The sequence below is a fragment of the Hyperoodon ampullatus genome, assembly GCF_949752795.1.
Source record: "Hyperoodon ampullatus genome assembly, chromosome: 11".
NCBI classification, from domain to species: domain Eukaryota; kingdom Metazoa; phylum Chordata; class Mammalia; order Artiodactyla; family Ziphiidae; genus Hyperoodon; species Hyperoodon ampullatus.
Window position 1 is genome coordinate 29,540,561 of NC_136924.1, and position 24,527 is coordinate 29,565,087.

The following is a 24,527-nucleotide window of genomic DNA, read 5'->3' on the forward strand; positions in this document are numbered from 1 at the left end:
GGGTGGAGGGGGGCGCTGGCTCCCTCTTGCTGTTCAGGTCACTACCCTTTGACAGCAGTGGCCTCTGACCTCGACAGCCCTACAATTCTGTTTTGACTGACCCTGAAACCCATGAAAGTCAGATGCAGGCACTGCCCAAAAGTTGAGATAAAGCTGACTAATATGGGAAATGCTCCCGGTATGTGCCCCCAGCTGAAAGGAGCTGGCAGTTCTTTGGCGGGAGATGCAATTTATTCTGTCCTCCTCCTTTCAGGGAAATGCTAATCCTTCATAGGCAACTGGAGGGGAAGACTAAAATGTGTTGATGATGAATGACAATAATCCTTTGTCCACTGCCACCTCCTCCTAGGGTTGAACCTTAAGAGTTTAGTCAAATGTTGGTAAGTAAATTAATGCTTTACTGCATACAGAGCTAAAAAGGAAGTGACGGGAAGAAGGGCTGTGAGAATATATTTCCTCTGACATGTGAATCTCAAAAGCTTAATTGCAAAGACATTGATATGGGGTGTGTGTGTGTGTGTGTGTGTGTGTGTGTGTGTGTGTGTGTAGTGTTTTAGGCTCCTTACTTACATACACACATATATGACAGTCACTATCCCCAAATTGTCTTATGTCAAAGCGTGTCAGTGTTAAAGACATTAACTTCAAGGTTTAAAGATCAAAGCAGTGTGTTGGAATTCCTTTTCTGTTCTTAAAAACAACATCAGCAACAACAAAACTCAAGCATTTGTGCATCGATAGCAATAACATGACCTTTGTCCCCACATCTTCCAACATCATTGTGAGGGAGGTTGCATTTTGTATTCCAGTTCAGCTAACATTTGAGTGGCTACTCCATGCCAGGTCTGCTGTGCTGGCCACTCTGACAGCCATCTCCTTTAACCCTAAAGACATCCTGCAAAGCAGATATTATTATGTTCATCACAGTTGAGAAAATCAATGCTCAAAGAGGGCAAGTAGAGTCCTTTGGCTTTCAAGTCTTCCTCTGAGATACAAAAAACTGGTTGCCAGAAGGGTTTTAAGGAATTTGACAAATGATGGGCTTCTGAGACTCACACAGTGAGTTTGGACTAAAAACCAGGTTTTCCAATTCCCAGTCCAACTTCTTTCGCCACATTACAGCATTGCCACCCAAAGCGCTGGGTTTTCCCAAGAGGTGTTTGGATGGGATTCCAAGCCAGTGAGATGCAAATAGGTCCGACCCACATTCCAGCTCTTGGATAAATAAAAACTCCTAAAGGGCAGCGCCCATTTTGTGTGCTTAATTTAAGAGCCCCACTGTGGATAGTCAATCAGTATTGAACAACTATAGGTACATTTGCCAAGGACTCAATTTTAGCAAATAGAATACTGGGAATACTATGGAGGAACCTCATAAAGGTGCTGAAAGCCTGGATCAAGTAGTCATAAATTTCTAAGAGTTTAAAAAAAAAAGCTCTGAAGTCATCTAATTAAACTCTAATTTTATAAATAAGATCCTGAGAAATTAAAATAATGTGCACAAGGGTTTGACACCAGTCGGCAACAGACCCTTTTCTGTCTCCCAGTTCTATTTGTGTTGTATGGTATTGTGAGATAGTTTTCAGGAATGTAACATGTTGTAAGCTCAAGTTGGATTGGCTGGTTATAGAGTCAAAAGTGATAATGCAATGTCTCTCAGATTTAATTTTTCCTTATCCCACTGACCAATTGACCTCTAAGGAATCTCCCTTGCTGGCTTTCAAATTCAACCAAGTTGGTTATCATTTTCTCAACAAGTGTTTCATTAGTTTTGGCCTCCTGAACTTCTCTCCTGGCATTTCCCCTTATCTGCTAGCCCTCTAGGCTCTCTGTACTATTCTCTATATAGTTCTCCTTCTCCAAGAAGGCTTCTCTGATTACTCTTCTTCCATCAATGTTTATCTTACTTTGATTTGCATAATATTTACATTTAATTTGTCCCTACCTATCAGTAGAAACGATTTGCTGATTGCCTGGATGTTTTTTATATCCCCAAAGAACAGGATCAATTGATTTTACTGTTTTTCTTTTTTATGGTACCTAAGACAATGCTGTGCTCCAATGAGCACCAAATATTTGTTAAAGGTACAAATCATGTTAATTAACTTTGCTACAAAAGGGAGACTTCATTCTTGATAGAAAATGAAATTAAGATAACGTTTACCTTGCTATATTTTTCTGATTTCTCAAAGACTAATTAGTGAGTCACGTGCACCTAAGTTTGGTAGTCTAGCAAAATTAGTTCAGTGGTGGATATTCTACCAGAATATTAGTCCAGTGGTTCTCAACCCTGGCTGTTCATTCGAATCAACTGGGAAGCTTTTAAAACTACCAATACCCAGGCCTCACCACAGATCAACTGAATCAGAATCCTTGCAGGTATGCCCAAGCAATGATTTGCATGTATCATATTGATATTTTGATTTGCACACATTGATATGTACAACCTCACTCTCATTAACAGATTTGTCTAAAGAATGAGCGTGTTCAAATGTGGTTTTGTTGTTGTCCTTAGAATCACAAAATTTTAGAACTGAGAGAGAACCAAGATTCTATCTGGATCAGTCCCTTTATTTTACAGCTGAGGACACCATGGCTTAAGAGAGATTGAGAGAGTAGCCTCACATAGTGGCACAGTGGTTGTTGAGTGACAGTTTGTATCTTGAATTAGCGAAATTCTCTGAACTCCAGTTCTGGAGCTGTAGCGACTAGACCAAGCTGTTTAGTTTTTTAATTTCTGCTTTCTTCTAAAGAAAATGTATAAAAAGTATTACATGTGAAAGATTTGGATTCTAAAAGCTGTAAGCACCAGGTGCTCCTTTAAGACCCTCAATTTGGCACATTCCAACTAGTTCATTGTCACGGCAGAGGAAATGCCACCACAGGATATATCAAAGTCGAAAATAAATGACTAGTAACTATTTGCAGGGTTTTTCATTGGCCCTGACCTATAAGCTCATAACATTTTATGCTATCAGAGCCCAGAGTGTTTCTAGCCCTTAACTATACCACTTATTAGCACACTTATTGCTTATGAGCAAGCTAATCAACACACTGAACTTCCCTTTTCTTTATAAAAAGGAAGATAGTGCCTGTCCTACTGACCTTGCATTTTTCAGCTATTACAAGGATTAAATCAGATGATCTACGTGGAGATATTTTGAGAACAGTAAAGCACTATTCATATATATGTACAGAATTATATTACTACATCTCAGAGCAGTGACTTTTGAATAAATATTTGTTGCTTTGATTACCCAGGCTCTAAATCCTAATTCCTTGGCACCAAGCCATGCAAGAATCAACAGGAACTGGAGTTACCGCTGGACCAGAGACTCTAGTCACTGAAAGTATCACATAACTAAATATTCAGGGAGGTAAAGTGATGTAGTGACCCAGGATTTAGCTAGTCTAGGCTCTAGTCCCGGAGTCTGCTTTTAACTATTGATTTTGGACAAGTCATTTAATTTTTCTGGGACCAGAGTCTCGTCAGTGGTCAAAGGATGACTTGAATTAGAGTCAAAGATCCTTTTGATTTATAAAATCAGAATATTGGTGCTTAATTAAGATTTACTAAAGTACAATTTCCCAAGCCATTAATTCATGCGGTTTCACATTTTTTAAATCTCTTTTTAGAAGTACAGGGTTGGAGCCTAAAAACATAGCCTATTTCTGGTAAACAGGCATTTCAAACACATGTGTATAAGACCCTCTTTAAAAGAAACATCTCTACTCAGATACTTTATGCTTGTTAGTATCCTGCACAGGAGCCCTTGCTCCAAAAATAAATATATGGTTACCCAAAAAGCACGTAGTACAGTACTGGACAGAGAGTAAGCACCCGAATATTTTACGTTACAGCTCTCAGTGTGAGTCCCAGTTGGTGTAATTTAACTAATCTGAGCCTGATTTCCTATATGTAAATGGGAACAATACCTTCCTCAATGATCCACTGAGAAGGTGTATATTAAAATGTTTTGTAAATGATTAAAAAAATAACTGGAAGATATTACTATTAGCTAAGGAATACAGCTTACTATACCGTGACCTTTCCATGAACGTGCTTTGTAAAAAGATAGATTAAAATCTTTCTGACTGGGCTTCCCTGGTGGCGCAGTGGTTGGGAGTCCGCCTGCCGATGCAGGGGACACGGGTTCGTGCCCCGGTCTGCGAGGATCCCGTATGCCGCCGCAGAGCGGCTGGGCCCGTGAGCGGAGCCTGCGCGTCCGGAGCCTGTGCTCCAAAACGGGAGAGGCCACAACAGTGAGAGGCCCGCGTACCGCAAAAAAAAAAAAAAAAAAAAAAAAAAATCTTTCTGACTTTATTATGGACACAGCACTTACCCCAATACCTGGCTCAACAAATATGCTCAATAAAGGTTTGCTGTGTGAAAAGTCTAATCCACAGAAAGACCAAAAGCTCCATGAGCTCAGATTGCATACTTGTTTTTATTTCTAAGTTCTCAGAGCCTAGCACAATGTCTGACACATAGAAAAAACTCAATAATTATTAGATGAATAAATTTTTGCCCCCTCTAATTCCTCTTTAGCACAGCTCAAGAGGGAGAGGCAAGCAGGGCTGGCATGAAAGATGATTCTGGTAAAGGCTGCTTGGAATGGGAAACTGAAAGTTACTTGGAGAATTCATCCACTCTCTAGCAAATAGCTTGGGAGAGCAGAAAGAGCATAGATAGGTTCCAAGTTCAAATTCAGTTTCCAAATTCTGCAACCTCGGTAAATTAATCTATTAACTTATCCAATACTCAGTTTCCTCATATTAAAATGAGAATAGTACCTCCCTCATAGGGTTAAGCACTAAAATGGAAGCTCCACAACAGCAGGGACTTCATTTTGAGTCCACTGTAAACATACTGAACAGTATTGAACAGTGCCTGGCACAGCATAGATGCTCAAATATTTGTTGACTTAATTTGTGAGGAATTGACTGAGATAACACAGGTAAAGTATGTAACAGAATGTCTGCATGTAGCGAACACTGAGCAAATGTGAGCCTCCATCGTCATCACCACCATCACTACCATTACTACTATATCCGTATTATCACATTTACCGGCAGTTGTAGAGCAGCTGCCTTTGGGAAAAGACGCTGATACAAATCTCGAATTCCCCATTTACTGGCTATGTGACTTAGGACAAATTAGTTAACCTATTCGGGTTCCTACAGTTCCACAAAAATCTCAAGTGTCGTGAGAAATCACCTAACCCTGAGTCTGCAGTCCCGGCGGCACGCGATACAAGGCGGCTATTATTATTAAGGCAAAAAACCGCCGAGTCCCCTTTTTATCCGAGAACTGCCTGCAATTTCCCCCATTATTGTAGCTGAATACATAGCATGACCGCAAACAAGGAAGGAAGGAAAGAATTTCAAAGAGACCGAAACCGCTAAACGAGAAAAGAGGGAATTAACCCGGTGCATGACAGTTCCCACCAAGGGGTGCCAGTCTTCGCGGCTGTCAACCAGTCCAACCAGCGAAGGCTCGAGCAGGATGGTCAGCTCCGTAAGGAACAAAAAGGAGGCAGAGCCGACGCTTAGGCCCTCCCCCTAACGGTCTCTGGGCCGCTGGCCTCAGGCGGCCGCCGGACTCCGGTTTCCGGCCTTCGCAGGACCACAGTTCCCAGCATGCCTTTGGAGGGAAGTCTTTCCCGCTGGGTGACTACTAATCCCGACATGCTATTCGGCACTCCGGTAAGTTAGATGGAAGAGTGGAATGACCCCATTGCACGCAGGGAATTGTAGTCCATTTAGCTGCCGGCTCTTTGAGGGGCGGGGAAGAGCCGGGTCGCTCTCGTCAGCTGAGGAGAATGATTCATAGAGGAGGGTCAGGAGAGAACAGGTCTGTCTGTGAAAGCACACTTAAAAGGCTGGAGTCTTCTCCGAGGGAGGGAGAGGCAGGAGAGCTAGCAGGGCCTCGGGCCTGACTACCCCCTCAGGCCGTTCGCCAGGCCTCTACCGAGTCCTGGGCCTTGTCGGGGGTGGCCGCGAGGCGCCGGTTGCTGGGGGACCGGTGACGTCGCGGGGTGAAAGTTGAGGGGCGGTGACGTCGGGCCTGTCCGGGCGGAGGCTGGCGGGTTGGAGGCAGAGGGAGGGAGGGAAGGAGGGAAGGAAGGAAGCTGGGAAGAAGCGAGCGAGCGAGCGGGGGCGCGAGGCGTTTACCTGGAGGCAGCGGCTTGGGCGCGCAGAGCGGCCGCGGCTCCCCCGCACCTGCGGCCATGGATGAGGAGCGCGCCCTCTACATCGTCCGGGCCGGCGAGGCGGGGGCTATCGAGCGGGTCCTGAGGGATTACAGCGATAAGGTAAAGAGCCCTGGCCCCGGGCGTGCGGTATAGCACCCTCGGGCCGCCCCCCGGGCTTGCACATCGCATCCCTCCCAACCCCCCTCATTCCGGGGATGCGCATTGCTCTCCCCTGAAAACGTTTCCGGCCTGGGCATGCGTGTTTGTGCCCCCAGCCTTTTCCATCCGTGCATCCTGTATCCCCCCCCTGCCCCCACCCTGGCGCCCACCCCTCTGATTCCGGCCCAGCAGTTTGTCCCACGGTCCTCTTCCCAAGCGTGCAAGTCACACCCCCGGAATCCGTGAGCGTGCGTCTGTGCCCCTCTCATGGATGCATAAATGCACGCGAGTCCTCCTCACCTGCATAGCTTAAAAATAACGTGTTTCTGTGTATAAACACGGGCCTTGACATGCATAAAACGTATCGGCCTCGATGGCAGTTCCTTATATACGTACAGGACCGTACAGTTTTCAAGGCGTGATGTCTCATATATATGGTCCAACTTGATTCTCAGAGAGTTTATAGGGTAGGTAGCATCATCCTCCCCATTTTATAGATGAGAAAACCGAGGCACTAGGAACTGAAATCACGCCAAGTTCATGGACATACTATGTTGTAACTGGGGGCAGACTAACTCCTAATAATACCTGTTGTTTGTATCACATTAACAGCTTTCCCATCCATTATCTCCTTCAATCTTGACAGCAGTCCTGTGAGGTTTTATCTGCATTTTGCCATTGAGATTCTAGATCGGTTAAGTAACTTGCCCAAGGTCATACTTCTGAGCTGGGATTCCAACCTAGGTATTATTCTTTCCACTTTACAACTCTGCAGTAAAAAGATATCTTATATATCCCAGTCACTTCTCTGAATGTTTCTTGAAGCAAGACCCGTTAGCTCTCCATTACTTTACCTTCCAGGAGTTTTATATGCTCACTCTTGAAGGTAACATACCACACCTTTATTCTTCCATTTAGAAGACCACTTTATAGGAATAACTGACTTCTGTGAAAACACACCCAACACCATGTCACACCCTAGATATAACATCTTTCTTCCTTTCATTTGCCTCCATTCATAATTTCCCTTTCTGTATTTCTGTGTTTGCTGTGTGCCCACCACTGCACTTCCATACACTTTGTATTGTTGAGCTGCCAGTATGCCATTTCTGCTCTATGTGGAGAAGATCAAAAAATAAGGCACCTTCACTCCCATTTAATCTTCCCAACAATCCTGTGAGGAAAGTGGTGGTATTCCCATTTCACAAACGATAAAATTTAGGATGATGTTACCTCAAGTGCACACAGTCATTGAGACATGGGGCTGAGATTTGAATCTAGGTTTTCTGACTGCTCTTTCACAGTACTATGCTGCTTTCTTTGGGAGGATGCATGGATTCAGTTCTATTCATATCTTAGCTTCCTCACTTTCTGATTTGCTTTACTGTTGCATATCTGCGTAATTTAGGAGAAATTCATATAATGCACAGATGTACATATTGTGGAGATTACAGTCATCCCTTGGTATCTGCAGGGGATTGGTTTCAGGACCCTATAGCTCCCCCATGGATACCAAAATCCATGGATGCTTAAGTGCCTTATATAAAATGGCATAGTATTTGCATATAACCTACACACATCGTCCCTTATAGTTTAAATCATCTCTAGATTACTAATAACACAATGTAAATGCTATGTAAATAGTTGTAAATACAATGCAAATACTTTGTAGCTAGTTGCCAGTTAATTCAAGTTTTGCTTTTTGGAACTTTCTCCAATTTTTTTTTCCAAATATTTTTGATCCAGGGTTGGTTGAATTTACGGATGTGGAACCTGCAGATATGGAGGCCCGACTGTGTATTCATTCAACTTGATTTATAATTGCTTTCCAAAAAAGATTTGGAAATCAGCTACAAACTGATTTTCAAAAGAAAGAAATACAACAGAAAACTTGGCCATGGTATTGAATCAACTAGTGTTTATTTAGCACTTTTTTTTTTTTTTTTTTTTTTTTTTTTTTTTGCGGTACGCGGGCCTCTCACTGTTGTGGCCTCTCCCGTTGTGGAGCACAGGCTCCGGACGCGCAGGCTCAACGGCCATGGCGCACGGGCCCAGCCACTCCGCGGCATGTGGGATTCTCCCGGACCGGGGCACGAACCCGTGTCCCCTGCACCGGCAGGCAGACTCTTAACCACTGCGCCACCAGGGAAGCCCTGTTTAGCACTTATTATATCCCAGGTATCCAGCAATAAATAGAACTTTCTTCTGTGCAGAAGGGAGGAGGAAAAAACCTCGAACTGGATCTTATCTCCTCCTTCAATATTTTCTCCTTCCCTTCATGGCTAAACTAATTAGAACTCCAGATTTGCTTCCTCCAGTTTATCTCTTCCTCTCCTTGATCTCCCTCCAGGTTGGTTTCCACTTACCACTCCTGGCCAAGTGCTGTCAGAGCTTAAGTTCTGGACATCCCCAGCTCTCCTTTCACATTGGGAATGGCTTTAAAGTTGTAATGCCCAGTGTGTATTGTATGGGGTGGTATTTTGGCGACCACGCTTGAGAATGCTGTGTCTTGACGTGGACCGGCGCGGCCAGCTCCTTCAGAGAAGAGCTCTCATGTTTAATGCTGATTATAGTAGGTCCAGAGTACAAAGAAAATAGCTGAGTTTTATGTTGGCAGTGGGGCTTTGCCCCTCAAGGCAGGAGACACTAGAGGCAGATGAAGAAGAAGGGGAAGCATGATTGCAGTGGTCTGGCAGTAAGAGTGGGGAGGTGGAATTAAATTGCCCTGCTCTATGGGAAATGGAGTCTGAAACCCTGAAAAAGCACCTGGGTATTACCATGTGCCTCATTTTCCTTATCTGGAAACATGGATTTGGGAAATGTTTAGAGTGAAGTGATTATGGGGCATTGAGGAGTCTAACCAAGAAGGGAAATGAATGATGTAGAGAGAGAATGATTGGTTCGTCGTTCTCAAAAGAAGGCAGCAAGTATAATGGAAAGAAGGTGGAATTTGGAGTCAGATAAATCTTGGTTCAGATCTGCCATTTATTAGTGTCATGACTATGGACAAGTTATTTTAAGGCTGAGTCCCAGTTTCCTTATCTGTAACATAGGGTTCTATCACCTAAGTTATTATGAGACCTGAATTAAGTGAAGTATAATGCCGAACGCTGTGCATAATGCATGTAGGAGGCATTCACTAATGGTCAAGGTGCTCAAGAGGTCCTGCGACAAGAGCACAGGTTCTGGAGCCAGACTGCCTGAACTCTGATCCCCAGCTTACCATCCGCGTGGCATAGAGCAAGGTACTTAACTTTGCTGTGTCTCAGTTTCCTCATCTGCCAAACAGGGATAATAATAGTACCCACATCATAGGTTTGTTGTCAGGATTAAATCACTTATATGTGTAAATCATTTAGAACAGTGCCTGGCACTGAAGAAAAACCCATAACTGTTAGTTTTGAACAAAAAAGTCAGGAATTAAGCATGTGGCATGGAGTTGACATAGCCTGATAAAAAAAAAATTAGAGAATATACTCCATTCTTTCTCTTTTTCCTTGACCCGTGCACTTTTTAATGGTTAGCAAAATACCTTGTACCATGTTTAAAGTAACATTTACCCGTCTGGCTCCAGGTAACATCTAATTTCTACTGTGTTAAGGAGATTCTAATTTTCAAGATTTCTTCCTTCATTCACTGACCCTTCTTGTCTTGGGGAGAAGGAAGATCTATCTATCCTAGAAAAAAATGAAACTTGTCTGTTTCTCAAGGGCATAATGCAAGTTGACTCAGCATAGGAAAGTATTTTTTTTTTTTTTTTTTTTTTTTTGCGGTACGCGGGCCTCTCACTGTTGTGGCCTCTCCCGTTGTGGACCACAGGCTCCGGACGCGCAGGCTCAGCGGCCATGGCTCACGGGCCCAGCCGCTCCGCGGCATGTGGGATCCTCCCGGACCGGGGCACAAACCCGTGTCCCCTGCACCGGCAGGCGGACTCTCAACCACTGCGCCACCAGGGAAGCCCAGGAAAGTATTTTTTAAAAATAGGAAGAGTGGTTGTTCTTTTTCACTTTCAGTTCATCTAATAGCATTTATCGAGTGCCTGCTATGTACTGTGTATTATCCTACGTGCTTTCACATGTCATCACATATTAAAACTTATGAGGGTGACTGAAGTATTCTCCCTTTTTTTCGGGACTAGGAAATTGAGGTTCAGAAAGACAAAGTAACGGTCTACAGGCCTTAGGGCACATAGCTAGAAGTGGCAGACCTAGTCTTCAGATTCAATATCCAGGGCTCTTTTTGCAAGGCCCTGTTGGCTTTCCACTGTCTATTCTGTGTTATTGAGCACAGAAGAGAAAGCGTTTTCAGGACTATTTCCTTTGGCTACTGTTGGGTCCCAGTCACCCCACTCCAATAATAGAATGAGCTATTAATGTGGGAAGTATATATTGCTCTAGTCTAGGCTGTCCAAGCTTCTTCTCCTCTCCTAGGGCTTGTTCTGCTAACAGATTTATTAGAGAGATTGGTTGGCATCATTATGATTATCAACAACGAACAGTGATCAAGAGCCTTGAGGTGCATAGTAGTATTTTAGTTCCTTGAATCCAGGGTATTTAGACAAGAAGGAACCTCAAAGATAATTGGGTCCAACACTCTCAATTAATAGAAGAAACTGAGACCTAGCGTCATCATCAACTGTGTTGATAACCAGAGAGGTGGCTTGGTGGCCATAGAGGCCACCTAGACATATGATTACCCCTTAGCAAGCTCCAGTTGGATTCCATTATGGAAGTGTGGCAAGTTTATGGCCAAATGAAAGGTAAAAGTTATTTAAGATACAGACAGGTATGTAGGTCTCTGAGAGTAGTCCTCATAAGAGAGGAAAACAACACTGATAGCAGTGAGGTCTTTATTAATGTGCTAGAAGAGATCTTTATTTATGTGCTAGAAGAACCTGATTGATAGGGACCTAATATTGGGACAGTTCTAGAAGTACAGCCTCCACATTTGAATAGGATATATAAATATCCTGGACCATGTAAGAGGACTTTTTGTTTTACACTTTGAGGTTGCTTCTGAATGGATTGGCATATTCTAAATTCAATTTGTATTGCCTCACAATACCAGTATATTTGCTAATTAAATTAAGCCCTCATGTTAGTTAGGGCTTTTGAAAGCTTGCTTTCCTTCCTTCCTTTATTTCTTTTTTTTTTTTTCAATGTTGCGGTTTTGTAACAGGATCAGCCTTGCATTTAAAAAGAAAAATAAAAATTAGTCCTTGATACTATTCTAAATTATCACCTTGAGAGATTTAATTCTATGTAGAAACCTTTTTAAAGATATTTTTATAACTTAACGAGGGGCTTTCCAAAAGATGATTTCTTTTTCTGTTCCCTTACCATAAATGCAAAAAAAAAAAAAAAGTTTAGGAGAACTATTACATTGGCAACTAGGTACATTTATTCCAGATAATGTGTGGAGTTAATATTTCACATATGATAGCAAAAATTAAGCTTCTTGTTTCTAAGTGCAATTATGTGTTTTCATTTGTAGTGAACCTTTACTAAGCTTCAGTTTATAACCATACAATCTACTAATTCTTGATCTTTTATTCAATATTAGTTTTTACTAAACCTTGGGTCTGTAAATTCCTAAGTTATAGTCTTTGTTGTTTCTTCCTTCCTTTTCTTCTTTTCTTTCTTTCCTTGTTCATTCATTAATCTATTTACCTTTTATATAAAATTTTTCTTTTAAAATATACCAACAATGAGTTTTGTCAAAGGAATCACCAGCAATTCCACCAACCCTATATAGTTGTTTTTATTTTTGCATTTTAACACTCAAGCCTTTGTTTGAAATCATCCATACACTTATGTAGGTACTGTCATCATAGACATACAGTTTGATGTTTTACTATTTTTCCACTTACTGCCATCATAAATAATTTTTCATGTTGTTACAGAACTTTTTAGCCATTTTTTTTTTTTTTTTTTGCTGTATGCGAGCCACTCACCATTGTGGCCTCTCCCGTTGCGGAGCACAGGCTCTGGACGTGCAGCCTCAGTGGCCATGGCTCACGGGCCTAGCCGCTCCGCGGCATGTGGGATCTTCCCGGACCGGGGCACGAACCCGTGTCCCCTGCATCGGCAGGCGGACTCTCAACCACTGCGCCACCAGGGAAGCCCCACTTTCATTTTTGAAGTTGGTGTCAATTTATACTGCCTCCAGCAATATCACTTCTGGATTATTGATGCCCATTTCTCAGAGGGCTTTATGTCCTCAGTCTTGCTCTTCTTTGATCTGGCCTGTAAACTACCACCCAAAATATTCTTCCAGAATGAGTTCACACCTCCTTCAGAGTCTTCCCCTGGTTGCCTGTCACCTGTATGTCAATTCAGGTATAAATTTTTAAATCCAAGGCCTTACCACCTGACATCCATTTTAATTGTTTTGCAAACGGTATGTGAGGCAGCTTCTCTTAGGTTTCCTCAAATGGCCCTTCTCTATTACCTCTAAGTCTTCCCTCTGACCATTTCTTACTTTCAGAACTGCTTCTCTGTCAACATTTCTCCATCTCATTTAATTTCAAAAATTGCTTCTTCTGCGAAGCTGTCAATGCAGAACCACCTGTAATGATGATATCTTTAGTACTTACTGTGTTTAACTCCTGGTGGGTTGCCATGTTGCCAATGAGAAATACAAAGGAAAGGCAGAGAGATGTTCAGTAAAGATTTTTTTAAATGAAAACTTAGGATCCATAAGAGCACTTGGTTCTCTTGAAAAAACCTTGAGAAGAGATTGAGGAACTTTATGCTCTATTTTTTGGGTACCATCACTCTCTGGCAGTGGACAACTCAACTTACTCCATTCTCTATTTCAGCTACAGAGTGGAAAATACAGTGTTGCCAGTCATTTCAGGAGAGTCATGACATTCTTTTCTTTCAATTATATTTCCTCAATATCATTGGCATCATCATTATTATCATCCTAATAGTTACTGAGTGTTTACTATCTGCCAGGCACTGAGATGGTACATTATATGTCGTAGCTGTTTTAACCCTCACGGCAGCTTTGTGAACTAGGTACCCCCTCTTTTCACATGGGAAATACAGTTATAATTTGTTACTTGCTTAACTAATAAGTGGTGGAGCCATGATTTAAACTCTCATTCTTACAGAATTACTTTTCTGAAATGCCAGTCTATCAATTTCTTCCCTGTCTAGAATTCTCTGGTGATTTCTTATTGCGTATGATAAAGAAAGTACAAAGTCCTCAGCAACATTGGAAGATCCTTCTGGAATTAATATTGTCCAGTCTACTTTCCCATTCTCATCTTTCTCCACTCCTCTCATCCCCTAACATGTGTCCTGTGTTTCACTCTGACAGAGCTGCTTATTTTACAAATACATCATACCACTTCACAGATGAGCCTTTGTTTCCATCCCTAGAATGCTTTCCATTTGCCTGGCAAACTCCTATTCATCTCTCAAGGTCCAGCTCAAATGCTCTGTACTATATGCAAAGAATTCCAGATTTCCCTGGGTAGTTAGTGGCTCAGTACTATGTCTCTTCTGTATATATTTTTGCTTTAGTCTTTTGTACTGCTTTACAATTATTTGCTTACATGCCTCTCTTACTTTAATAAGAACTTTGAGACATGATATGTCTCAACTTTTTTACAGACATTAGGTATTTTTAAACATAGCAAAATCAAAAATCTGTGTATTTAAAATGACATTGTTTCCCTTTTTTCCCTCTTCAGCATAGGGCTACTTTCAAATTTGAATCAACAGATGAAGATAAAAGAAAGGTAAGCCTTGGTGTTACTCTGTGTGTGTGTATGTGTATGTATTTCATTCATGGACTTGATAAACAGTGGACTTGATTTCATCTGATAGTTTACTTTTCAGTTTCCCTTCAGTTTGGTTTTTAGAAACTCTGAGAATAAAGACAAGTGCCAGGTTTCGTATGGATTGCACATAACACCCTCCTGCTCCATCCCCATAGGACCATTACACTTGCATAAATCAGGGGAATGGGAAGGGTTCAGAGGGGACTCTCCTCCATATCTTCTCATCTCCAGCGATTAACTTTGTTTGGTGGCAGGACTGCAGGCTGCCAAAAATGCATTGCTAATATTGTAATATTGGGTTTACAGTAAAGCTTGGCTTTGGGTTAAGTTTTGGAAAAACAGCTATTCATGCAGCTGCCCCTCAACCACATACTGTTCCCTGTGCTGGCAGTTATTTATGTTGTCAGCAATTGTCTTGGTCACTGACTTCATGGGCAAAGAGGAAAATGGGGTCAAGAGGCTTACTAATAGAGGAGTTATTATGAGAGGGTGCATCAGGGATAGAGCTATTAAATATCATGTTGGCCTGTTGGGGTCGCCAGTGGTTGCTTTACTTAGTTGATTAGAGCATGATGCTCAAGGAGAAGCTCACCAGTTCTGCCTGTCTGTTTGCTGGGCCCTATACCGCTATCCCTGGCCTCACAAATGCTAAGACCAGGTAAGAGAGCATGACAGAATCTGTAAACATATTATTGCTGCTGGAGAAATAGCTTGAATCCGGTGCTTTGCTGGTAGTGGTTTGATCATACCTTGAAATCATCCCTCTATTCACCTCCACCCCCATATTTAGTGTCTACACCCTGCTCACTTTGCCTCTTAAGATTTCTCAGTACATTCTCTCCTTAACCCCGGCCCTAGCTCAGTCCTTCATCTGGATTACTGTACCAGTTTCCTAACTATCCCTTCTTTTTCCAGTTATATGCCCTTCCAGTCCATTGTCTATAATTCTATAACAACAATCTGACTGTGTCATGCCCCACCTTAAAACCCTTGAGTAACTTTCTTTGTCTATAGAATAAAGTTCAAGCTTCTTAACATGACCTAGATGCTCAGTGATCTGGTTTGCCTACTTTTTGCAGCCTATTGGTTGCTTCTCTCCCTTGTAATTTATGCTCTAGCAATATGAAATGTTTCCAGTTACATACACATACACATCCCTTCTGTTTCCTACTTCCTACCTTTGCATATACTGGCGGTATGTACCAAAATTACAGATGTATTTTGCCCTTTGACCAAGCAGTGTCACTTTTAGATCTATTCTGTGGACAGATTGAAATAAAGTAAACAAAGTTATTCACTGAAGCATTGTACATAGTAGCAGATGATTGGAAACAATAAAGCCTCCAGCAATTAGGGAATATTTGCAGGAACTTGTGTACATTTGCATAATGGAATATTGTGCTGTGGTAAAGATGGAGGAAGAGGGAGAAGGAGAAAGACTGTTAGTGCTAATGGGAGAGAGAGTTACATGAAAAGAAAAAAGAAACAAGGTGTTAAAAAGAACATGTTTTTAATATACTCATGATAGTATTCAGGCTAGGAAGGCAGCTGCTATTTGGTTTAGTTGGGAGGATCCATACTATATAGATCCGTGGTGCCTTGTGAATCTGACACTAGAATCTTTGGTAGTGCTTTTACTGATCAAAATAAGTTTATGAAAACAGAGATTCCCCCCCCCCCCAACGCCATATGACTTTCAGTTAAGGGAAAAAAATTTCCCACACAGTTATTAATAAAGCATGTTTGTTTCCTGTAGGATAGTAGCAAAACCTAACATTTTCCAAGTATTTTCTTTTACTGCCTTTTAATCTTTGGTGACAGTAACTACTGTACTAGTGTTACTTTCAGTATTACGTGTAGATTGCTGCTTCCTGGGAGGTCTGATATAAACAAAAGTCATTAGGGACCTAGCTAGGTAATCTTCAGTAATGGAAAAACATTGGCAAACAAAACTATTTCAGTCTCCAAGGGTTAAAACCATTAGAGACTCTTCATGCCTAAGTCCTTAAAAAGACTTTGAAATCAAAATTATTGGACTTCTCTAAAGGCTCCACATCCTAACAGCCTTTTAAGTTCTCAGTGTAGAGAGGCATGGAATAGTAGGCATGTCTCCAACATTAAACCCAATCTTAAAATAAGAGGAACTCAAATTACCATCCAGTTTGTTTTGCTGCCCTAGTTCTCTTTTTCTCTTTCCTAAACATGTCTCTGGAGCCTTCTACCAGCAGCTCCTTGGTAACAGCAGCGCCCCTTTCAATAAACTACAGGTGCTGTTGCTCTGAAAAACACACCTCTCTATGTAAAACCTTGTGGCAACCTATAAGTAAATTTAAGGAAATAGAGCCTTTCAAAAAATAAAACGTGATTATACGAACTTTGTAGGAATTGGTTATAAAGTAATGATCCTTAGATCTAAGTCCTAACACGTAGCATTTTGCATTTTTAGAAAGATTTGCTTTTCATTAGTAATACAGTAATGTTGTAAGTATGGTGAGAATATCACCATCCCAGTTTTATGGATAAGAAAACTGAGGCTCATGTTAATGACAACTTGTTAACACTCATATCACTCGTAAGTGGTGGAGCCTCGAATAGAGAACAGGTTTTCTGGCTATTGTGTGCAGCTCCTTCACTGCTCAGTGCTCCATGGCTCCCACTCATTACCACTTGAGGTATATCTCAGAAGGTTTGAAATTACGACTCAGTACCTTGTTTTATCTCTTATTTCATACCTTGAGACACCATTTAGGCAACTAGACTTAAACTGGAAAATATCAAAGGAAATTACCAACTAGGAATGCTTAAATTTTTCCAGAGAAGTAAAGTCAGATACAATTGCTAATGTTTGTGCATAGAATGCAAATAGTTCCAGGTGCATGTGGCTCATGATATATTTGGGTATAAGCACCTGTGCTTATTGAAGCGTTTGCTTTACATCTTCTCTACCTCAGTTGGTGGCTATGATTATCTACCAGCACATAAACACATATACCATGCAAATATGTAGGATGGAGGGAGTTATGATGAATAATCTGAAAATTTACAGCTTGAGGAAATGAAAGCTCTTATATTGGTTTCTAAAATACAACTGATCTCAAGACCAATAAAGAGAACTAATTGCAATAAATGTTGAAAAATACTGTCATAAAGTGATTAAAAGAATTGCAGCTCTTTCACCTGTACGATAAGAATACAACCATATTAAATGCAGAAAACTTCAGTTGTTGTCTGAGATAAACCTTTATGTATTTAGTAATTTTCCTCAAAAGAGTGAAGTTAAAAATAAATTTCAAGCGTTTATTTCATTAACTTCAAACTCAAATAGGTAAGCTCATACTTCTGTGAAGGCAGAGAGTAATTACTGAGTTGAGAACTCTTTGAGGACAAAAATTCTGGCTTACTTTTCTTTGTATTTTCAGTCCCCAGCACTGCATGTGGCACAAAATAGGCACCTATAATAAACACCTGTTAAATGAATAAAGGGGACTTGGAGCTTGAGTGGAGGCCAGAATTCCTATAACTTGTACATACGGTTTGGTTTTGAGTTTGATATTCTCTTAACTAGAGAGCAGAATCTCAAGCACATTTCATAATGTTGTTTACTGAAAAAGCAGAATACAAAAGTATTCATACAGAATGATCACAACCGTGTAAAACTAATAAAAACTATGCAAAGAAGAATGTCTACAAGGAAATTCACTAAAACAGTGGCTTAGTATTATTACTGTGGATTATATTTTAATTTCTCTTTTCTGTATTTTGAACTTTTCTGTTATAGTAAATGATAATGATATAAGAATATGATAATTACATATTATATGTGATAATATATTCTTTTATAGTAGTGTGATTGGGGGCATAAGCAAAGACCAATACACTTTTTAATCATTTATTTTCTTTAAAATTGGGCCTTTGTGATTATCTTACACATTCCTTTTGGGGGAACATAAAAATGTTACTAGGTTTGGAGATAGTATCACTTGTGGAGCCAGTTTATGGAGTGAAATAAATTTATTTGAACACAAAAGTCCAGTCTACCATTTGAAATATTTCTTCTTTTTACTTTTTTCCCCCAAAGTTGGATGTACTTGGCATATTAGTAGAGATCTCTGTAGTCCACAAATATTTTTTCAGTAATTCCTGTGTGCCAGGTCTTGCGTTAGGCCTTAGTTCCTAAGTTGGCTATTTTCCTATGGTGTTTGGTTTGGTGCTTTCTCAGCTACGGATGCATACTGAGGGTTGCCATTGTGGACTATAGAAAATGAACGGGTAATTTTCCATATTAGAGTCTCCCAAGGAAAATGTGCCAAGATAGAACCATCAATCCTATACTGTGAATCCATGCTTAGGAATAGCTTGAGGCATGGATGCTTGTTCTGAAAGCCTTTTACACTTAGTTTAGTTATTTGAAATTGTTAAACTTCAGTTTTCACTAAACAAAATGAGCTTTGTGTGTCTTGCAAATTTGACTCAAATTTTATTTGATGTCTTCACCTTAGGGAATACTTTGATATATGATGCAAGTACAATTCTCATTTAGAAACCAATAACTTTATAAAGATAATCCTTTTTAACATCTTGATTTCTTTAAAACACACAAACACACACACTACCAAAAGCGTTCTAAAACTTTTACTTTTTAAAGTTTCTGTCCAGCTGGATCTGGCATAAAACCTGACTAGAAGGCTGAATTATATCATAGGCCAGGATGAATGCCTCACAGTAGTTCAAAAATGAAACAATTTAAACTTCATTTCAGACTCCATTTTTTATTTTAGATGTTTTGCCAAGGTATTGAAGGACTAAATATGGGAAGAAAGAACAGAACAGCCCCTCTGATTTAGTAAGCCATAGATGTGGCAGTCCATACATGATCTCTGTATGGATCACTTTTTAGGATTTCTGCCTGGGAATGTTAAGAGTAGTATCTCTGATTTACACTTTAGAGTTTTGGATCCTTTTTCTCATATAAAAAACTCATCAAGAAGTTTTGCTTCCAGCCATGACAGTGTGAGAGCTTTATGGACCTGCTCCCCAATGAAACTGGTTATTTTTAAAAAACAGCCATTTAAAGTCTTTGGAAATAGTCCTAAGAGCATGCAGTCAATAAAGGAACACTTATTCAGGACAATCAACTAAAACTCAGTCAGAAGAGTGAAAGTCTGTGGGATTTGAACTGAGACCTGCTCCCTGTCTTCCCACTCTCAGTGGAGAGAGATGGAAACTCTCTTCCAAAGTGATGCAGCTAAGAACACGGAGCTCCCACTTCCCTCAGCTCTCAGTTGGAAGGCTATCTACCCAGTAGAGACAGGGGTAAGGTCAGCATTTCTCATCCTGCCTGAGCTACATGTCGCTGGGACAAAATTCTGGGTGAATATAGCCAAGAGGTGGGGTCTCCCTTCTTTCACCCAATCCCCACTCATGGGACAGAGGCTCTACCTTGGGTAGGGCACCACTGAGAATATTAGGGCCCCAGCTGCACTCGCCCTGGCTGGTGGGACACAGGTTCCACCCTGGAAGAGGCCAGCTGAGGAGTTCTGGGTCTGCTGCTCCCCTGTCCTCTCCAGTTGAGCTCTCAAGGAGGTGTCACCCAGAAAGAAGCATGCTCTTGTCTCCGCCCTCAGCATCAGAACCAGGCTCAGGAATTTTGCCCAGAGGAACAAGCAGAGCTTATAACAGTGAGCTCTGAATCTCTCCCGAAAGGAACCAACTTAATTTGCAACAGTGTGAAGTTCCTGCCTGAAAGTACAGGTTGTGGTGAAAGGCAATTGGGAGGAGATTGACAGATTCACTGGAGATATAAGGCTAACCAGAAGGCTAGGTAGTTTGCTAGAAAGAAAAGTAGGAAAGACAGCTGGGAGGAACCCTCCTGTAGTTAGAACAAATCTTAAATACTTACCTCAGGAACTATCTCTTCAAAAGAGTCCTAATAAATTGGCTCAGTTTGTAGAGCAGTTTATGCCACAGGACATTGTTGAAGACAATAGATCAATCAGCCTGCAGTTAGTGGAGCTTAACAGCTGGGTGTGGTCAGGGAAAGAGAAAGTCAAAGAGAGGCCTGCCAAAGCCACTGTTATCCCAGGATGACTGTGGCATACAAAAGGGTGAGCCCTATGAGGAGCTACATCTGCAGGGAGGAGGAGGAAAATATGCTTAACTAAAATAATTCAGCCAGTCACTGAGCAAATAAAAAAATAACAATAGCAAATCTTGGAGGGTATAAGCATTACCCAATGTTGATATAATATATTATCTAAAATGTCCAGTTTCAAAAAAAAAAAACAACAACAAAAGCCATGCAGAGAAACAGGAAAGAATGAGCTGTGCACTGGGGAAAAAGCAGGCAATGGAAACTGCCTGTGAGAATGACTAGATGTTGGATTTAACAGACAGACTTCAAAGTAGTCATTATAAATATATTCAGAAAACTGAAGGAAACCATATTTAAAGAAGTAATGCAAGGTTTGATGACAATGTCACATCAAATAAAGAATATCAATACAAAGATAGAAATTATTAAAAAGAAAAAGAACCAAATGGAAATTTTGGAAATGAAAAGTACAGTAACTGAAAAAAAAAAATCACTAAAGAGGCCCAACACTGGGTTCACACTGGCAGAAGAAGGAATAAGCAAACTTGAAGATAAATCAATAGTGTAAACAAGGTAAAGAACTGAGGAAAAAGAATAAAGAAAATGAACACCTCAGAGAAATATGAGACAACATTAATATACCAACATACACATAACTGGAGTACCAGAAGGAGAGGAGAGAGAAAAGAGAAGAAAAGATATTTGAAGAAATGATGTCTAGGGACTTCCCTTGTGGTGCAGTGGTTAAGAATCTGCCTGCCAATGCTGGGGACACAGGTTTGAGCCCTGGTCCGGGAAGATCCCACATGCTGTGGAGTAACTTAAGTCCGTGAGCCACAACTACTGAGCCTGTGCTCTAGAGCCCGTGAGCCACAACTACTGAGCACGCATGCTGCAACTACTAAAGCCTGCAAGCCTAGAGCCCGTGCTCTGCAACAAAAGAAGCCACTGCAATAAGAAGCCTGTGCACCACAATGAAGAGTAGCCCCTGCTCGCCGCAACTAGAGAAAGCCCATGTGTAGCAACAAAGACCCAACACGTCCAAAAATAAATAAAATAAATATATTTATAAGTGCACCATTCTTTAAAAAAAAAATTCTGAAGTCTTTCCAAATTTATTGGAAAACATCTACATATCCAGAGAACTCAATAATGTCTGAGTAGAATAACCTCAAAGAGATCCACAGCCACACTAGAATAAAAATGCTGAAACTGAAAGACAATGAGAAAATCTTAAAAGCAGGGAAAGAAAAATGACTCACCACTTACAAGGGAACCTCGGTGATATACACAGCTTACTTCTCATCAGAAATGTAGGCCAGAGGCAGTGGAATATATTCAAAGAGCTCAAAGAAAAAATTCAGCCAAGAATCTTATATCCAGCAGAGCTATCTTTCAACATTGCAGGGGAGATAAACACATTTTTAGATAAATGAAAAAATGAATTTGTTCTAGATCCACCTTACAAGAAATACTAAAAGTTCTTCAGACAGAAAGCACATCACCCCCAACAACAATTTGAATGCACAAAAAACCCCAAAAGAGAACTAGTAAAGGTAATTATGTAATTATAAAACATAATATAAATGCATGTTTCTTCTCCTTTATTCTCTTAATTGATTTTAAAAGCATTTGTGTAAAACAACATGTGTATGATATATTGTTCAGCCAGTAACACATAGAAATGTGATATATTTGCCAAAAATAGCACAAAGGTTGATGAGAGCAAAGCTGTACTGGACTAAGGACATGACTCTAGATAGTAACTCTAATCCTCAAGAAAAAATCAAGAGAACCAGAAATTATAAATAAGAAGGCTAATATAACAAAAGTTATACATATATACTTGCTGTCCTTTCTCCTCAGTGTCTTCAAAAGACAAAATTATATATCAAGTAATAATTGTTGTTATACTATGGATAACAATAATGCCACAAAAAGAGGGGAAAGGAATAGCATCATATAGAAGTAATGTTTCTATATCTCACTGGAATTAATCTAAATCTGGAGCTAATTCTGGTAAGTTAAGATATATATATGTGTATGTGTGTGTGTGTGTGTGTGTGTATACACACATACATACACTAATTAAGCCCTAGAGCAACAACTAAGGAAATAACTCAGTAACTGTTTTGTGGAAAACTATAAAATATTGTTGAAAGAAATGAAAGAAGATCTAAAGAAATGGGAAAACATCCCATGTTCATAGATTGGAAGACATTATTGCTCAGATGACACCACTTCCCACTTGATCTACAGATTTAATGAGATACCTTTAAGAATCCGGGGTAGCTTCTTTGTAGAAATTGACAAGCCAGTTCTAAGATTCATATGGAATTGCAAGGGATGCAGAAGAGCCAAACAATCTTGAAAAGAACAAACTTGGAGGACTCATAATTCCCAACATCAAAACTTATTACAAAGCAACAATAATCAAGACAGTGTGGTGTTGACACGAGGATAGGTAAACATAAATACGGCTGATCCTTGAGCAACTCAGGGGTTAGGGGTGCTGATTCCCTGAGTAGTCAAAAACCCAGGTATAACTTTATAGTTGGCCCTCCCTATCCATGGTTCTGCATCCGCAGACTCAACTAACTGTGGATCTTGTAATATGTATTTACTGGAAAAAACCTGCATATAGATATAGATGTAGATGAGTGGAATAGTACTGAGAGTCCAGAAATAAACCAACATGTCTGTGGTCAACTAATTTTTGACAGGGGTGCCAAGACCATTCAGTGGGGAAAGAATAGTCTTTTAACAAATGGCACTGAGACACTTAGCCACGTATAACAGAATGTATTGAACCTTTACCTCACACTGTATGCAAAAATTTGCAAAAATTAACTCAAAGTGGATCAGACCCAAATGTAAGATCTAAAACCATAAAACTCTTAGCAGGAGCATAGGATAAGTCTTCATGACCTGGATTTGGCAGTGGATTCTTAGATAGGACACCAAAAGCACAAGCAACCAAAGGAAAATAAATAAATTGGATTTCATCAAAATTAACTTTTGTGTTTCAAAGGACACTATCAAGAAGGTGAAAAGACAACCCACAGAATGGAAGACACTATTTGCAAATCATATATCTGATAAGAGACTTGTATCTAGAATATATAAAGAACTCAGTGATAAAAAGACAACCGAATTTAAAAATGGGTAAAGGATCTGAGTAGACATTTTTCCAAAGAAGATATACAAATAGCCAATAAACAGATGAAAAGATAACATCATTAATCATCAGGAAAATACAAATCAAAACCACAATGAGATACCAGTTTACACTCATTGGTATGGCCAAGGTCAAAAAGTCAGATAATAACAAGTATTGACAAGGATGTGGAGAAAATAGAACTCTCATACATTGCTGATAGGTTACTGCATGTACAGTGGTGCAGCCACTTTGGAAAACAGTCTGGGAATTCCTCAAAGGATTAAACAGAGTTACTATATGACTCAACAGTTGTACTCCTAGGTATCTACCCCAAAGAAATGAAGATATATGTCCACACAAAACCATGTACTTGAATGTTCATAGCAGTATTATTCATAACAGCCAAAAGATGGATATAGCCCAAATGTCCATCAGTTGTGAATAGATAAATGAAATGTGTTATATCTATACAATGGAATATTATTTAGCCATAAGAAAGAACAGAGTAACTGATAAGTGCTTACAACATGGATGAACCTTGAACACATTATGCTAAGTGAAAGAAGCAAGACACAAAAGGCCACATAATGTATGATTCCATTCATATGAAATGTCTATAATAGGCAGATCTGTAGTGACAGAAAGTAGATCATTGGTTTCCCAGGATCTAGGGACAGGGGAATGGGGATTTACTGCTAATGGGTACTGGGTTTCCTTTTAGGGTAATGAAAATGTTCTAAAATTAAACAGTGATGATGGTTGCACAAGTGTGAATATACGGAAAACCAATGAGCTATGTACTTTAACAGGGTAAACTTTATGAAATGTAAATTATATATCGATAAAGCTGTTATTAAATACTACGTGCCCATCATTCCAAGCACTGTATGAATATTAACACATTTAATACTTAACAAAAAGCTATAAAGTAGGTACTGTTATCTTACTTGTTTTACAGATGAGGAAACTAAAGCACACAAAGAAATTACTTGCCTATCTAGTGAAGTAAATTACATGCCTAAACTAGTGAAGTAGGAGGACATTATTTAAGCCTATGCAGTCTGGCTCCACAGCCCTTGTGCTGCACCATACTGCCACTCATTAATAATTGAATTGACCTGTTGTATAGTT

General features: G+C 40.2%; 1 protein-coding gene across 5 annotated transcripts in view; it reads left to right on the plus strand.

Moving 5' to 3' along the window:
* Positions 1-6,230: 6,230 nt before the first annotated feature.
* RIC8B (RIC8 guanine nucleotide exchange factor B) overlaps positions 6,231-24,527 on the plus strand; it is a gene marked incomplete at both ends in the record, with an annotated part of 118,106 nt that continues 99,809 nt past the window's right edge. For 3 of the 5 annotated variants that reach the window (XM_079714405.1, XM_079714408.1, XM_079714407.1), the window contains 2 exons: positions 6,231-6,314; positions 14,056-14,103. In XM_079714405.1, the coding sequence (XP_079570531.1) occupies positions 6,231-6,314; positions 14,056-14,103 (132 nt within the window). The remainder of the gene's footprint in view (positions 6,315-14,055; positions 14,104-24,527) is intronic. The other 2 variants (XM_079714406.1, XM_079714409.1) reach the window with 1 other exon arrangement.